The 16,746-nt window shown below is 39.0% G+C and overlaps 1 protein-coding gene across 1 annotated transcript in view; it reads right to left on the bottom strand.

Annotated features, from left to right (window-relative positions):
* Nucleotides 1–3,799: 3,799 nt before the first annotated feature.
* Nucleotides 3,800–16,746, bottom strand: part of PDE6H (phosphodiesterase 6H) — a 44,265-nt gene continuing 31,318 nt past the window's right edge. The window contains exons 2-3 of the mRNA XM_053689004.1: nucleotides 13,939–13,979; nucleotides 3,800–3,876 (exon numbers count right to left, since the gene is read on the bottom strand). Of these exons, the coding sequence (XP_053544979.1) occupies nucleotides 3,800–3,876; nucleotides 13,939–13,979 (118 nt within the window). The remainder of the gene's footprint in view (nucleotides 3,877–13,938; nucleotides 13,980–16,746) is intronic.

Below are 16,746 nucleotides of genomic sequence, written 5' to 3'. Positions count from 1 at the left end.
CTGACATCTTACAGTCACGTGGGACAAACTTGACTGACAAGTTGTAAGAAAATAATAGTATATTCGATACTAGCGAGGCGTCAGATGTATGAATCATTCACCTGCACTTGATGCAGATTAGACATGACAATTTTGTACGCTGTTTTTTAGTACATATGGCGAGCGGGCAGCGTCTCACTACCTGCGAGTTCTAGCGAGTCAACCAGACACGCTGTCGGTGAGCAAATTGACGCTTTAGTACATGGAGCCCAAAAAGTGTTTTCACATAGATTTTGCACTATTTGCAGGACAAATCATCTTATATACATGATCACGTGTACTGAATGCAATAAGCAGTATGTTGGTTGTACCTCACGCAAAATGAGAGTACGCATATGCAAGCATTTAAATGAAATTGAGCATTGCAATAATAATAATAATAATAATAAAAAAAAAGACACCAATACTTTTTCTTGGATGGTGATTGATACGTTACCAAAGAAAGCCAGAGGAGGAGATAGGCTTAGGGAATTGTACAAGAAGGAGGCTTTCTGGATCTTTACCCTCGGTCATAACTAGACATGTGTGATTCGTTTCGGATCAATTTGAATTTCCAAATTAAAATACTGCCGAATCTACTGAATAAATCCAAATCGAATCGAATACATCCGAATCGATTCGAATACATCCAAATCGATTCGGATGTATTCGGTAGATTCGGATGGCCGTGTATTACACTAGTATTGTACAGTATATTAGGTTTTATCACTCTGCTATGGGTTAAACCTAATATACAGTACATAATACTAGTGTAATACACAACACATCCCACCGAATTTCCGAATCGATTCGAACCAAATCGAATCGAACCAAACCAATTTTTTTCCGAATCCGAAAGAATCAGAATGAATCCGAAACGAATTCATTCGAATTTTTCCAAATTCAAATAGATCGGAACTGAAATTCGAATCGATCCGAATCGAACAGAACTGAAACTAAACAAATTTTTCGAAGCTGCACAAGTCTAGTCGTAACATAGAAACATATATAATTCATTTTTGGTAGTGCAGGACACATATATATGCATATATATCTATTTGTATGCCTGGGTTTATAGTTGACTAATTGATTTAACTGAATTTGGGAAATGTATTTACTGAAACAGCATAATTTGGAATTGATCCTATTATGGAACTATTCCAAATGTAAAAGTTTAGAATAATCAATAAGAATACAACATGGTCCAATGATTATACATTTATGCCAACTACATTATTCATTCATTCAATTGTCTTCAATTATAACAACTATATGAATTTTACAGGAGTTGGAATAACTGTTTAATTATGATTTAAGAAATACAAATAGTTAAGCTTATATAAGAATTATCTGGCATTTTACAGCATTACAACATTTCAAACAGCACAAACGAAAGCAGTATATTGTCATCTAGTGGTTAAGCATATTTATTCATATTATAATAGATGGGATACTGCAGTACATACCTACATAACAAGATTAAGAATGCAAACATAACCCTAATGCTCTGACTATCAGTAATGTGAAAATGCTGTATATTACATTTTATTATATTATATTATGTTGTATATGATATTTATGCTTTTTTTAATTATTAACATGCTGCTATGCTTCAGTTACTTAATTTAGAATTCTCAATTACAGCTGATTGTGAAACTTCCAATTGGCCCAATACTAGGGGTGCAGGAACCAATAAAAACAAGTGTGTATAAAAAAGTGAAATGTTAAGGGTTAAAGTTGACTATGAGTAAGGCTAAGGCAAGCCCATCTGCAGGTTTCATGATGCATTTTTATTGATGTTTTTGTGCAATATGGATTTTTAATTCTGATATTAATAAAGATAAAGTTTTTATAGAAGTCCCTCTTGAGAAGTGCAATATGTCAAATAACATAAAATGTGTAATAATGTGCACTAGGACTGTAGCATACCAAAACATGGCAAGTGAACCCTATTTTCAAAGAGGAGAGTCTCCTCTTTAAAAGGAGGGGTCACATAACCAGGAAGCTGTCATTTAATCACCATGGTAACAGCGATCACCTTACAGAACCATTGCCATATGAAACAACATATTGGTGGTATATCCCCTATGTTGCCCCATTAAAATGCAAACTTGATACCCCTTATTTAACCCCTTCACCCGAAAAAGACGTATATATACTTCATGCAGTATTTTGCTTTTTGTGCCACACAATGTATATATACGTTGGAGCTTCAGGAAGCACCAGCAGTCTCGGCTGTTAAGTTACAGCAGAGAGCTGGAGTTTCTGAGCTCCAGGCATCTGCCCGCATGTGGAACAGGAGCACGATTGGTGCTCCGGTTCTATATGAGGGCAGATGCCAGATCGTTACAGACTGTGATACTGTGTGTTTCACCATCTGTAACGCTCATCTGCTGGTGCCGGTGGGAGGAGTGGGAGAGAATCTGGGAGGGTGGCGGCCCAACAGTGGAGGGGGAGGGAGGAGGAGGAGGAAACACAGAAAAAAATAAAATAAAGGGAGAGGTAGGGAGGGGGTGCTTTGCTACAAAAAAATGGTAGTGTGGAGGGGCCCTACCTAATGATCGTGGAGGGGGGACCACTACAGAAAATAAAAAAATATAAAACATTTTTTTACAAAAAAAACGTTTTTATAGGCACTGGCATACAGCTGCCAGTACCTAAGATGGCCACACTAGTTAGAGGGGCAAGGTTTAGAGAGCTGTTTGGGAGGGATCAGGGAGGTTGGATGGTAAGGGGGGATCCTACACTGCAGAAAAAATAAAATAAAAAAAATGCCTTAAATTTTCACATTGGCAGACTGTCTACCAGTACCTAAGATGTGGATGACCACTGGGAGGAGAGGGAAGGAAGAGAAATGTTTGGGAGGTATCATCATCGGGATCAGGGGGTAGCAAGTGTCAGGTGGGAGGGAAATCTCAACAGTAAAGCTAAATATAACATTACAAGCTACCTAATTAACTCCTTCACTGCTGGGAATAATAGAAGTGTGATGCACAGCTGGAATTAGCAACCTTCTAATAACCAAAACGCAATGGCAAAGCAATGTATGTCTGCTATTTCTGAATAAAGGGGATCACAGAGAAGCTTTTACAATAATTTGTGCCATGATTGCACAAGTGGCATGTAAATAATTTCAGTGAAAAACCCAAAGTTTGTGAAAAAGTTAATGATTTTTTTTTATATGATCACATTTGGGGGTGAAATGGTGGCTTGAAATATATCAAAATGGGCCTAGATCAATACCCTGGGTTGTCTACTTGCAAAATATAAATAGTTTTGAAAGGTAAATACAAAAACACAAGGCTCTATTTCTGTTTAAGTGGAGTGATAGCAAAAATGCTAAAAATTCTCTCAATAAATAGTGGAACATAGTCTATAGATGTTTTGTATGTACTGATTTCTTTTTATCTATTTAATGCTTGATAAATAATACAACTTCCTTTACGTCCAAGTCCCATTGTCATTCTTTTTTTATTAAATTCTTTATCATACCACATGTAGTACATTAGTATTCGATTAATCTTTTGCTAAATAAAAACAATAACTGTCTAACATATTCATTTTTGTTTCCCCAATTTTGTAAACGTGTTTAGTACAGAAAAAGAAATTCACATTTTTAACAGAAATTCCATATTTTAGTGTCATAAACATACTACTTATAAAGATTTGATGTATATATATATATATATATATATATATATATATATTTATATATAATATAGATTTCTTTGACTAAAAAATAAGAACTATTGATGTCATTTCTGATTGATGTTTTTCAGAATCAGATGATTCCAAACTGAGCCAGTTCATGTAATTCAAGGTGACTGAATGCCTCCCAAGGGCAAATGACAGTGATATCTGTAAGAGAACACAGGGTTATATTATTTTTGGACATATATGGTAGAAAGAAATGCAAAGAAAATGTAATGTGTTAAAAGAAGAAAAACAACATCCATTAAAGGACTGTTAAATATAGTAGACCTGTGCATTTGACAACTACATTACTACTTATTTTAAATTTCAAATGGGTAGTACATTTTTTCTAAAAAAATATTTACAGTTAATTCCATTTTCCCTTCTCTTGCATCATGTGGCAGCCACAAGCCAATAACAAACATCATTTACATATATACTGTGAATTCTTGCACATGCTCAGTAGGATCTGGTGCCTCAGAAAGTGTGTATACATTTTGATAATGGAGGTAAATTGGAATATTTAAAAATAAAAATGTATGCTCTATTTAAATTCAAAACTTTAATTTGGAGTTTAGTGTCCCTTTTAGGTTCTTTCTTATCAAATCCCTTTTACCTCCTTTCTTATAATGTTTAACTTGTTTTACACCATGAAAGTGAATAAAACAAAAGTGAGTGGGACTAAAGGTATCTATCAAATCATATATTGGAGATAATATTTCCTTTATTCAATTGATGTTCTAGCACACTATCTTTACGGCCCCTTGGTTCTTTTCCACATTAAATCAAACATTTTTGAAAAGTGATTAGCTTCATTATATACTGTGTGGAACAAATTTAGATATTTATCTTATACATTACATATGTATACACACATAGACACATGCACACACACAAACATATGCACACATACACACATAGGCCTCTAGTTATCAAGCTGTCTACTTACCTGCATTCCCCAGCCCAATACGCTCGCCTAAGCTCGCCTTACATCGCCGCCGTGGACCTGAATACGTTCGCCAAAGTTATCAAGAAAGCTGTCAAGAAGCCATGCACCAAGTACGGTGCGATGAGCAGCGGTCTGTTGTTAAATGACAGTCATTGATCCCGCTGCTCATCGGCTTCTTTGCAGCTTTCTTGCTAGCCTGTCACTAAGCACCCACACTATACTATACTGTTATACCCCCTAAACAGCCGCTCCCGGAGCCCCCCGCACCTAAATAAAGTTATTAACCCCTAAACCGCCGCTCCTGAACCCCGCCTCAACTATAATAAATATATTAACCCCTAAACCGCCGCTCCCGGACCTCGTCACCACCTACATTATACCTCTTAACCCCTAATCTGCCCCCCTACACTGCCGCCACCTACTTTATACTTATTAACCCCTAAACCGCCGCTCCTGAACCCCGCAGCCACCTACATTATACCTATTAACCGCTAATCTGCCGCCCCCTATACCGCCGCCACCTACATAAAGTTATTAACCCCTATCCTGCCGATCCTGGACATCGCCGCAAATAAATTAATTGTTGAACCCCTAAACTGCCGCACTTGGACCCCGCCGCCACCTACATTACATTTATTAACCCCTTTCCTGCCCCCCCTACACAGCCGCCACCTACAGTACATTGATTAACCCCTAATCTACCCCCTACACCGCCACCAATATATTAAATGAATTAACACCAAAACCTACGTCTAACCCTAACCCTAACACCCCCCTAACTTAAATATTATTTAGATTAATCTAAAAAAATATTCCTATAATTAAATAAATTATTCCTATTTAAAACTAAATACTTACCTATAAAATAAACCCTAAGATAGCTACAATATAACTAATAATTACATTATAGCTATTTTAGGGTTTATTTTTATTTTACAGGCAACTTTGTATTTATTTTAACTAGGTACAATAGCTATTAAATAGTTATTAACTATTTAATAGCTACCTAGCTAAAATAACTTCAAAATTACCTGTAAAATAAATCCTAACCTAAGTTACAAATACACCTAACACTACACTATCAATAAATTAAATAAATTAACTACAATTATCTAATATAAAATACAATTAAATAAACTAAACTATATTATAAAAAAACAAACACTAAATTACAAAAAATAAAAAAATATTATAAGTTTAATCTAATTACACCTAATCTAAGTCCCCTAATAAAATAAAAAAGCCCCTCAAAATAATAAAATTCCCTATCCTAAACTAAATTACAAATAGTAGTAATCAGCTCTTTTACCAGCCCTTAAAAGGGCCTTTTGAGGGGCATTGCCCCAAAGTAATCAGCTCTTTTACCTGTAAAAAAAAGAAATACAATAGCCCCCAAAATTACAACCCACCACCCATGCACCCCTACTCTAAAACCCACCCGATCCCCCCTTAAATAAACCTAACACTACTCCATTGAAGATCACCCTACCTTGAGCCGTGTTCACCCAGCCGGGCACCACTGGTCATCCGATGCGGCAGAAGAGGACATCCGGACCGGCAGAAGTCTTCATCCGATCGGGGCAGAAGAGTTCCTCCATCCGGCAGAAATCTTCATCCAAGCGGCATCTTCTATCTTCTTCCTTGCGGTGATGAGCGGCTCCATCTTGAAGACCTCCAGCGCGGAACATCCTCCTTGGCCGACGACTACCCAACGAATGACTGGTCCTTTAAATGACGTCATCCAAGATGGTGTCCCTCGATTTCCGATTGGCTGATAGGATCCAATCAGCCAATCGGATTGAACTTCAATCCGATTGGCTGATTACATCAGCCAATCAGATTTTTCCTACCTTAATTCCGATTGGCTGATAGAATCCTATCAGCCAATCAGAATTCGAGGGACGCCATCTTGGATGACATCATTTAAAGGACCAGTTATTCGTCGGGTAGTCATCGGCCAAGGAGGATGTCCCGTGCTGGAGGTCTTCAAGATGGAGCCGCTCATCGCCGCAAGGATGAAGATAGAAGATGCCGCTTGGATGAAGATTTCTGCCGGATGAAGGACCTCTTCTGCCCCGATCGGATGAATACTTCTGCCGGTCCGGATGTCCTCTTCTGCCACATCAGATGACCAGTAGTGCCCGGCTGGGTGAACACGGCTCAAGGTAGGGTGATCTTCAATGGGGTAGTGTTAGGTTTTTTAAGGGGGGATCGGGTGGGTTTTAGAGTAGGGGTGTGTGGGTGGTGGGTTGTAATGTTCGGGGGGTATTGTATTTCTTTTTTACAGGTAAAAGTGCTGATTACTTTGGGGCAATGCCCCGCAAAAGGCCCTTTTAAGGGCTGGTAAAAGAGCTGATTACTACTATTTGTAATTTAGTTTAGGATAGGGAATTTTATTATTTTGGGGGGCTTTTTTATTTTATTAGGGGGCTTAGATTAGGTGCAATTAGATTAAACTTCTTGTAATATTTTTTTATTTTTTGTAATTTAGTGCTTGTTTTTTTGTAATAGAGTTTAGTTTATTTAATTGTATTTTATTATAGATAATTGTAAATAATTTATTTAATTAATTTATTGATAGTGTAGTGTTAGGTGTATTTGTAACTTAGGTTAGGATTTATTTTACAGGTAATTTTGAAGTTATTTTAGCTAGGTAGCTATTAAATAGTTAATAACTATTTAATAGCTATTGTACCTAGTTAAAATAAATACAAAGTTGCTTGTAAAATAAAAATAAACCCTAAAATAGCTATAATGTAATTATTAATTAGATTGTAGCTATCTTAGGGTTTATTTTATAGGTAAGTATTTAGTTTTAAATAGGAATACTTTATTTAATTATAGGAATATTTATTTAGATTAATTTAAATAATATTTAAGTTAGGGGGTTGTTAGGGTTAGGGTTAGACTAAGGTTTTGGGGTTAATTCATTTAATATATTGGCGGCGGTGTAGGGGGAGTAGATTAGGGGTTAATCAATGTACTGTAGGTGGCGGCAGTGTAGGGGGGGCAGGATAGGGGTTAATAAATGTAATATAGGTGGCGGCAGGGTCCAGGAGCGGCGCTTTAGGGGTTAATATATTTATTTAGTTGCAGCAGGGTCCGGGAGCGACGGTTTAGGGGTTAATAAGTTTATTATAGTTGTGACGGGGTCTGGGAGCGGCGGTTTAGGGGTTAATAAGTTTATTATAGTTGTGACGGGATCCGGGAGCGGCAGTTTAGGGGTTAATACGTTTATTATAGTGGGGGCGGGGTCCGGGAGCGGCGGTTTAGGGGGTAATAAGTTTATTATAGTGGCGGCGGGGTCCGGGAGCGGCGGTTTAGGGTTTAATAAGTATAAAGTAGGTGGCAGCTGTGTAGGGGGGGGCAGATTAGGGGTGTTTAGACTCAGGGTACATGTTAGGGTGTTAGGTGCAGACACTTCCCATAGAAATCAATGGGATATCGGGCAGCAGCGAACATGAGCTCTCGCTGCTGTCAGACTCCCATTGATTCCTATGGGATCCGCCACCTCCAGGGCGGCGGATTGAAAACTAGGTACGCTGGCGAGCGTACCTGGTAGGTATTTGATAACTACCAAAAGTAGTCAAAATTTGCCAAACTTGCGTTCGGAACATATGTAGTGATGTAAGCATCGATCTGTGTCGGACTGAGTCCGGCAGATTGTATGTTACGTCACTAAATTCTACTTTTGCCGGGCTGTAGGGCTTGATAACTATGGCGAATCAGTCTCGCCACAAATACACTGCGGAATTCCAGCATATTTGCGGTTGACGGCTTGATAACTAGAGGTCATAGACATATGCACACACAAACATATGTACACATACACACATAGACATATGCACACACAAACATATGTACACATACACACATAGAAATATGCACACACACAAACATATGTACATATGAACACATACACACTGACATCTGAACATACATAGCCAGACAAACATACATATATACACACAAGCACACACAGACATTTAAACACACACACATATCTACATATACTGTATACACACATACATAAAGACATCTATCTTCTATCCCTCCTCTGAACAAAAATAGTTGACATTAATCCATGAGTAATTAGTGATAGAAGTGATGCCGGTATCCTTAAACCCTGAGCTGCCAAAGATTAGTGATGGAAGTGATGCAGATGTCTTTCGCCGGCTGCACATCTGTATAATTTTACATACACATCTGCCAGTTGCCCCTGCCTTACAAATATTTCATTCCTCAGCTTTGTCTTCTGCTGCACCAGGCATTGGGCACTTCATCTGGGAGAATCCCTTTTAACCCCTTCAGAAGCTGAGATCAAAACCACTTTGTAAGCATTTAGTTGTGAGAACCATTTATGGCTGAAAATGTAACTCCTAGATGCCACACTGTTTCTGAGGATGAAGTCAGCAGCTGCACTATTAGAAGAAGGACTGCCGCAGTCAGAGCCTGGAGCCACACTAATTAATGATTACCACGGCTGGCTCTCTGTATACTCTTCTGCCTGGGTTGTGCATTTTTAACTAAGCTTGTGTGCTATTCTTAGTGTGCCTTATACCTTTAACACTTGTAAGTGGCCTTGTTCCTGGCACCAATTCTGAATGGGATGTGTTAAAAGTTAATCTCAGACTTCCATTCAGTGCTTGGTTATTTTGCATGGCTTTTGTTCTATTCTTATTATCTTCTTCTGACACATGGTTTGGATGGCTTTTCTCGTTCTTACCTCTGACCTGTTTATGGATTACCCTTCTGCTATGATGCTGACTGGTTTCTGCTCCATTATATAATAACCAAGGCCAGATAGAGCCAGAGAGGGTGAATAATATTACAATTCTGTCTCAACAGAATTCTACATTGGTGCATACTCTGCAGGACTTGCAGGACTTTCACTTAAAACTGTTACAGGATTCTACAGTTTCTCCAAGTGTACATCCTGCCCCAGTTACTTCAGCAGCTGAATGAGTAAGTTAGTCATGAGCCTCTGGCCTTCAGCAACCCAGTTGCCTGACTTTTGCTGAGCCATGTCTACCCTTACTGGAGGAATTTAATGGTGTTTGTCAGCAGTTCCGGAGTTTCACCACGGCCTGTAAAATGTTGTTATCTGCAAAACACAGGACTTACAGAGAACTGCTATAACCTTACTAACTGGTTAACCTCAAAGTTGGGCTTTTAACCTTGTAAGAAGAATAGTGAGAATCTTAATACTTGGGACTCTTGATAATGATATGAGTGTTTTTAATGATGATCCTTATTGCACTTCTTCAGCTCAATCTGTCTCCACATCGGCCTGTTTCTCCAATAACAAGTTGGCCTGTGGTTGCAGTCCAACCCTTAATGGTAGCCACATGGTTCTCAGACCTCAGATTTACTGCCACAGCCTAGACCTTCCAGGGTGGAAGACATGTTTTAGCTCTGTGAGTGGCATTTAAAAACGGACAATCACTGAGCATGTTTAAATTAGCTACATGTGTGCATATGTCCACTAGAATCTACTGTTGGAGACAGTTTCTTGTATGTGAATTTAAAGCCGCACTTACTGCTCCTTCCTGACAGACTAGAGGGATCGATGAACTCAGGGTCGGCTCTAAGGGGGGCATTGGGGGGGCAATGCCCCCCCAAATGGAATGCTGTGCCCCCCAGGGCAAAAGAAGAGCTTTTAAAAAAAAATTACATTTTAAAAGTGACGGAATGTCCAGGGTCCCAAATGTCGCATCAACCATTTGCAGCCACTGGACCCTGGAGATCCGCCACTGGGGGGCCCAGCTAATCTCTTTACTCTCTTCTTTTTACAACCAGATAACAAAGTTGCATTTCCCTGCTGGTGCTCTCACAGTTAACCTAGGGCTTGCAATGCCCCTCCTCCTGCTAGCCCACTTACTATAGAGCTGAAGTGAGATGATGACATCATCAGACCACTGCAGAAAGTGCTGGGAGAAGCTAACAGTCAGTGAGAGGGAAGGCAGAAGTAATTTTGTGAAAACATAGCCGTATAACCAATGTGTGTGTGAGAGTAGTATCCCTTCCCAATTGTGCTTTATATCCTGGCAGCCACAGATAAAGAGGCAAATTGGGAATTCCTTGGTTTCCCCACTGCAGGTCACACAAAACAAGTGTGCATTGTGTCTGCTTTATCTGCAGTGATCAGTGTAAAATGTGTGTCAGATTATAGGTGCTCAATTACACAAACTTCAAATGTAGCTGTGGGATAATGAGTGAAATAGCCTTATGTTTATTATTTACATGTTTCAAAACATCTCCTATTTGTCCCCAAGGTTGTTTTATTATATATATATATATATACACACACACACAATACACACACTGTATATATATATATATATATATATATATATATATATATACCTTTCCGGGCTCGGGCGTCGGATCGGGGAACCACCCTGAGCAGGGAGATTATAATTGTCCTGATGAAGGCCCAACTGAGGGCCGAAACGTCAACCATGTATTAGTGATTCTACTGAATAAAGAAACTATTCATCTTCTAAATAAACCCTGAGAGTGCCCTTTTTATATACACAGTGTGTGTGTGTATGTGTGTGTGTGTATATGTGTGTATATACATACTGTATATACTGTGTGTGTGCTGGTAAATATCATTAATAATATCTGTACAAGTAATGTACTGCTTGGCACTCAAACTTATTGTCAAGTAAAAGCTTATTTGATCATTAGTAGGATCATTGGTAGAGCTACACATGCAAACAGTGTCCACTGGCTGTGTCATATGTGGGAGACATTCCTGAGATATGACAAATGTAACCCCTGCACTGCCATAAATCTGGTAAATGTAACTGCTGCGGCACTGCCAGACATCTTATAAACGTAACCCCTATACTCCTTGAGATATGACACATGTAACCGCTGCACTTCCAGAAATATAAACAAATCTAACTCCTGCACAGCCAGAGATCTGATAAATGTAACCCCTGGACTGCCACAGTATGTCTGGTCTTATTTTGACTCTCATACATGCTTTTTAAATGCGTGCCCCCTCGTGAAAAAAAATGCTCCCCCATTTCATTCGTTCTGGAGCGGACCCTGGATGAACTGGCAGTCCTACCTCCAGAAAAGTTTAAAATTTACAGGCTCAAAAACAGTTAAATATAAGAAATATTATTATAATGTTTTAAATAATGAAAGCTTCAAACTGGCTGTTCCCTTAAGAAACATGGCTGATGGTTCTGAAAGTCTCTACTGCGGTAGATTTAAATTATATGCAACTCACACTTAACAAATTCACCCTTTTTATTTTTCAAACTACACATAACTTTTAAATCAAACAAAAACAGTGACATCCTCTCAATAAAATCTGCCCACATACCAATTTTTGTAAAACAAAAAATAAATAAAAAAATGCAAGTGTTGAATGTTAAAACTTGAATGTTGTAAACTTTTTTCATTGCTTATTAATGGCAAATACTGAACTAATTTTAACATTTGCAGTCACTGAGCACAAGAATTCCCCATTTGACAAAAATCAAGTCACTCAATCCAAAGTTATATAAATACATATATACACAGTATCTCACAAAAGTGAGTACACCCCTCACATTTTTGTAAATATTTTATTAGATCTTTTCATGTGACAACACTGAAGAAATGACACTTTGCTACAATATAAAGTAGTGAGTGTACAGCCTGTATAACAGTGTAAATTTGCTGTCCCCTCAAAATAACTCAACACACAGCCATTAATGTCTAAACCGTTGGCAACAAAAGTGAGTACACCCCTAAATTGGGCCAATGGTCAATATTTTGTGTGACCACCATTATTTTCCAGCACTGCTTTACCCTCTTGGGCATGGAGTTCACCAGGTTGCCACTGGAGTCCTCTTCCACTCCTCCATGACAACATCACTGAGCTGGTGGATGTTAGAGACCTTGCGCTCCCCCACCTTCCGTTTGAGGATGCCCCACAGATGCTCAATAGGGTTTAGGTCTGGAGACATGCTTGGCCAGTCCATCACCTTTACCCTCAGATTCTTTAGTTAGGCAGTGGTCGTTTTGGAAGTGTGTTTGGGGTCGTTATCATGTTGCAATACAGCCCTGCGGCCCTGTCTCTGAAGGGAGGGGGATCATGTTCTGCTTCAGTATGTCACAGTACATGTTGGCATTCATGGTTCCCTCAATGAACTGTAGCTCCCCAGTGCCGGCAGCACTCATGCAGGCCCAGACCATGACACTCCCACCACCATGCTTGACTGTAGGCAAGACACACTTGTCTTTGTACTCCTCATCTGGTTGCCACCACACACGCTTGACACCATCTGAACCAAATAAGTTTATCTTGGTCTTATCGGACCACAGGACATGGTTCCAGTAATCCATGTCCTTAGTCTGCTTGTCTTCAGCAAACTGTTTGCGGGCTTTCTTGTGCATCATCTTTAGAAGAGGCTTCCTTCTGGGACAACAGCCATGCAGACCAATTTGATGCAGTGTGCGGCGTATGGTCTGAGCACTGACAGGCTGACCCCCCACCCCTTCAACCTCTGCAGCAATACTGGCAGCACTCATACGTCTATTTCCCAAAGACAACCTCTGGATATGACGCTGAGCACGTGCAATCAACTTCTTTGGTCAACCATGGCGAGGCCTAATCTGAGTGGAACCTGTCCTGTGAAACTGTTGTATGGTCTTGCCCACCATGCTGCAGCTCAGTTTCAGGGTCTTGGCAATCTTCTTATAGCCTAGGCCATCTTTATGCAGAGCAACAATTCTTTTTTTCAGATCCTCAGTGAATTATTTGCCATGAGGTGCCATGTTGAACTTCCAGTGACTAGTATGAGAAAGTGTGAGAGCGATAACACCAAATTTGACACACCTGCTCAACCATTCACTCCTGAAACCTTGTAACACTAACGAGTCACATTACACCTGGGAGGGAAAATGACTAATTGGGCCAAATTTGGACATTTCCACTTAGGGGTGTACATACTTTTGTTACCAACGGTTTATACATTAATGGCTGCTTGTTGAGCTACTTTGAGGGGACAACAAATTTACACTGCTATACAGGCTATACACTCACTACATTGTTACAAAGTGTAATTTCTTCATTATTGCCACATGAAAAGATCTAATAAAATATTTACAAAAATGTGAGGGGCGTGCTCACTTTTGTGAGATACTATATATATATATATATATATATATATATATATATATATACTGTATATATATATATATATATATATATATATACAGTATATATATATATGTTACAATTATGATTACAAAATTAGATTCATTCATCTTACCGGTTCCAAGACCCTCCATCCCAGGAATGTCATCACCAAACCTGAAAAAAAAAAATATATATTAAAGGTAATTAAACAATCATTGCAAGAAACAGAAATATAAACGCTATAGAAAAACTAAACAACTGAAATAGACCATAAGATCCCACTTTGACGGATATCTAGAGTGATATCTAGGGTGAAAATACTCAGAACAGAATCTTTCCACAGTAGCAATTTTTTTTTAAAATTATATATCTATACATATATATATATATATATATATATATATATACTACACACAGTATATATATATATATATATATATACTACGCACAGTATATATATATATATATATATATATATATATATATATATATATATATATATATATATATATATACAGGGAGTGCAGAATTATTAGGCAAGTTGTATTTTTGAGGATTAACTTTATTATTGAACAACAACCATGTTCTCAATGAACCCAAAAAACTCATTAATATCAAAGCTGAATAGTTTTGGAAGTAGTTTTTAGTTTGTTTTTAGTTATAGCTATTTTAGGGGGATATCTGTGTGTGCAGGTGACTTTTACTGTGAATAATTATTAGGCAACTTAACAAAAAACAAATATATACCCATTTCAATTATTTATTTTTACCAGTGAAACCAATATAACATCTCAACATTCACAAATATACATTTCTGACATTCAAAAACAAAACAAAAACAAATCAGTGACCAATATAGCCACCTTTCTTTGCAAGGACACTCAAAAGCCTGCCATCCATGGATTCTGTCAGTGTTTTGATCTGTTCACCATCAACATTGCGTGCAGCAGCAACCACAGCCTCCCAGACACTGTTCAGAGAGGTGTACTGTTTTCCCTCCTTGTAAATCTCACATTTGATGATGGACCACAGGTTCTCAATGGGGTTCAGATCAGGTGAACAAGGAGGCCATGTCATTAGATTTTCTTCTTTTATACCCTTTCTTGCCAGCCACGCTGTGGAGTACTTGGACGCGTGTGATGGAGCATTGTCCTGCATGAAAATCATGTTTTTCTTGAAGGATGCAGACTTCTTCCTGTACCACTGCTTGAAGAAGGTGTCTTCCAGAAACTGGCAGTAGGACTGGGAGTTGAGCTTGACTCCATCCTCAACCCGAAAAGGCCCCACAAGCTCATCTTTGATGATACCAGCCCAAACCAGTACTCCACCTCCACCTTGCTGGCGTCTGAGTCGGACTGGAGCTCTCTGCCCTTTACCAATCCAGCCACGGGCCCATCCATCTGGCCCATCAAGACTCACTCTCATTTCATCAGTCCATAAAACCTTAGAAAAATCAGTCTTGAGATATTTCTTTGCCCAGTCTTGACGTTTCAGCTTGTGTGTCTTGTTCAGTGGTGGTCGTCTTTCAGCCTTTCTTACCTTGGCCATGTCTCTGAGTATTGCACACCTTGTGCTTTTGGGCACTCCAGTGATGTTGCAGCTCTGAAATATGGCCAAACTGGTGGCAAGTGGCATCTTGGCAGCTGCACGCTTGACTTTTCTCAGTTCATGGGCAGTTATTTTGCGCCTTGGTTTTTCCACACACTTCTTGCGACCCTGTTGACTATTTTGAATGAAACGCTTGATTGTTCGATGATCACGCTTCAGAAGCTTTGCAATTTTAAGAGTGCTGCATCCCTCTGCAAGATATCTCACTATTTTTGACTTTTCTGAGCCTGTCAAGTCCTTCTTTTGACCCATTTTGCCAAAGGAAAGGAAGTTTCCTAATAATTATGCACACCTGATATAGGGTGTTGATGTCATTAGACCACACCCCTTCTCATTACAGAGATGCACATCACCTAATATGCTTAATTGGTAGTAGGCTTTCGAGCCTATACAGCTTGGAGTAAGACAACATGCATAAAGAGGATGATGTGGTCAAAATACTCATTTGCCTAATAATTCTGCACTCCCTGTATATATACTGTATATATATATATATATATATATATATATATATATATATATATATATATATATTTAAATAAATATTCAATAATTCAATATTGTTTTGTTCACAATTGCTTAAATCCTCCGAAGGTTTCAGCACATTTGGTTAGCCTGACATCACTTTCTACAGAAGATATTGTACTCCCTGGCATTATTTAAAGTTCCATAACTGACTGCCATCTAATTGCTGCATCATTCACTACTGAGTTCCATACTGCCTCTGGATGCAACATCAGCACAAGAACTGTATATTCATAAATTGGGTTTCCATGGTAGAGGAGATGTACAAAATGCTCAGCCAATGACATTGCGCGTGTTGATGTGGAGTGGTGTAAAGCCTGCTGCTACTGGACTCTAAAGCAGTGGAAATGTTTTCTGGAGTGATGCCAGGAGAATGCTACCTACAAGAATGCATAGGGGCTGATTTAGCAAATGTTGGACAGACATGATCCGCTGTAGTGGATCATGTTCGCCCGACATCGCTAAATACAGACTGCATACGCTGTCGGCATTTATCATTGCACAAGCATTTCTAGTGAAATGCATATGCAATGCCCCTGCACATTCGCGGCCAATCAGCCGCTAACAGGGGGTGTCAATCATCCTGATCATATCTGATCTAGAAGATTACTGTCCGCCACCTCAGCGGTGTCGGATGAGTTAAGGAGCAGCGGTCTTAGACAGCTGCTTCTAAACTTATGTTTCTGGAGAGCCAAACAGCTGCATTCGCAGCATGTTAAATCAGCCCCTTAGTGTCTACTTTAAAGTTTGGTGGAGGAAGGATAATGGTCTGGGGCTGTTTTTCAGGATTTGGACTTGGTCCCTTAGT

The sequence above is a fragment of the Bombina bombina genome, chromosome 7, assembly GCF_027579735.1.
Source record: "Bombina bombina isolate aBomBom1 chromosome 7, aBomBom1.pri, whole genome shotgun sequence".
In the NCBI taxonomy this organism is placed as follows: Eukaryota; Metazoa; Chordata; class Amphibia; order Anura; family Bombinatoridae; genus Bombina; species Bombina bombina.
This window is presented reverse-complemented; position numbering and strand designations above follow the sequence as displayed.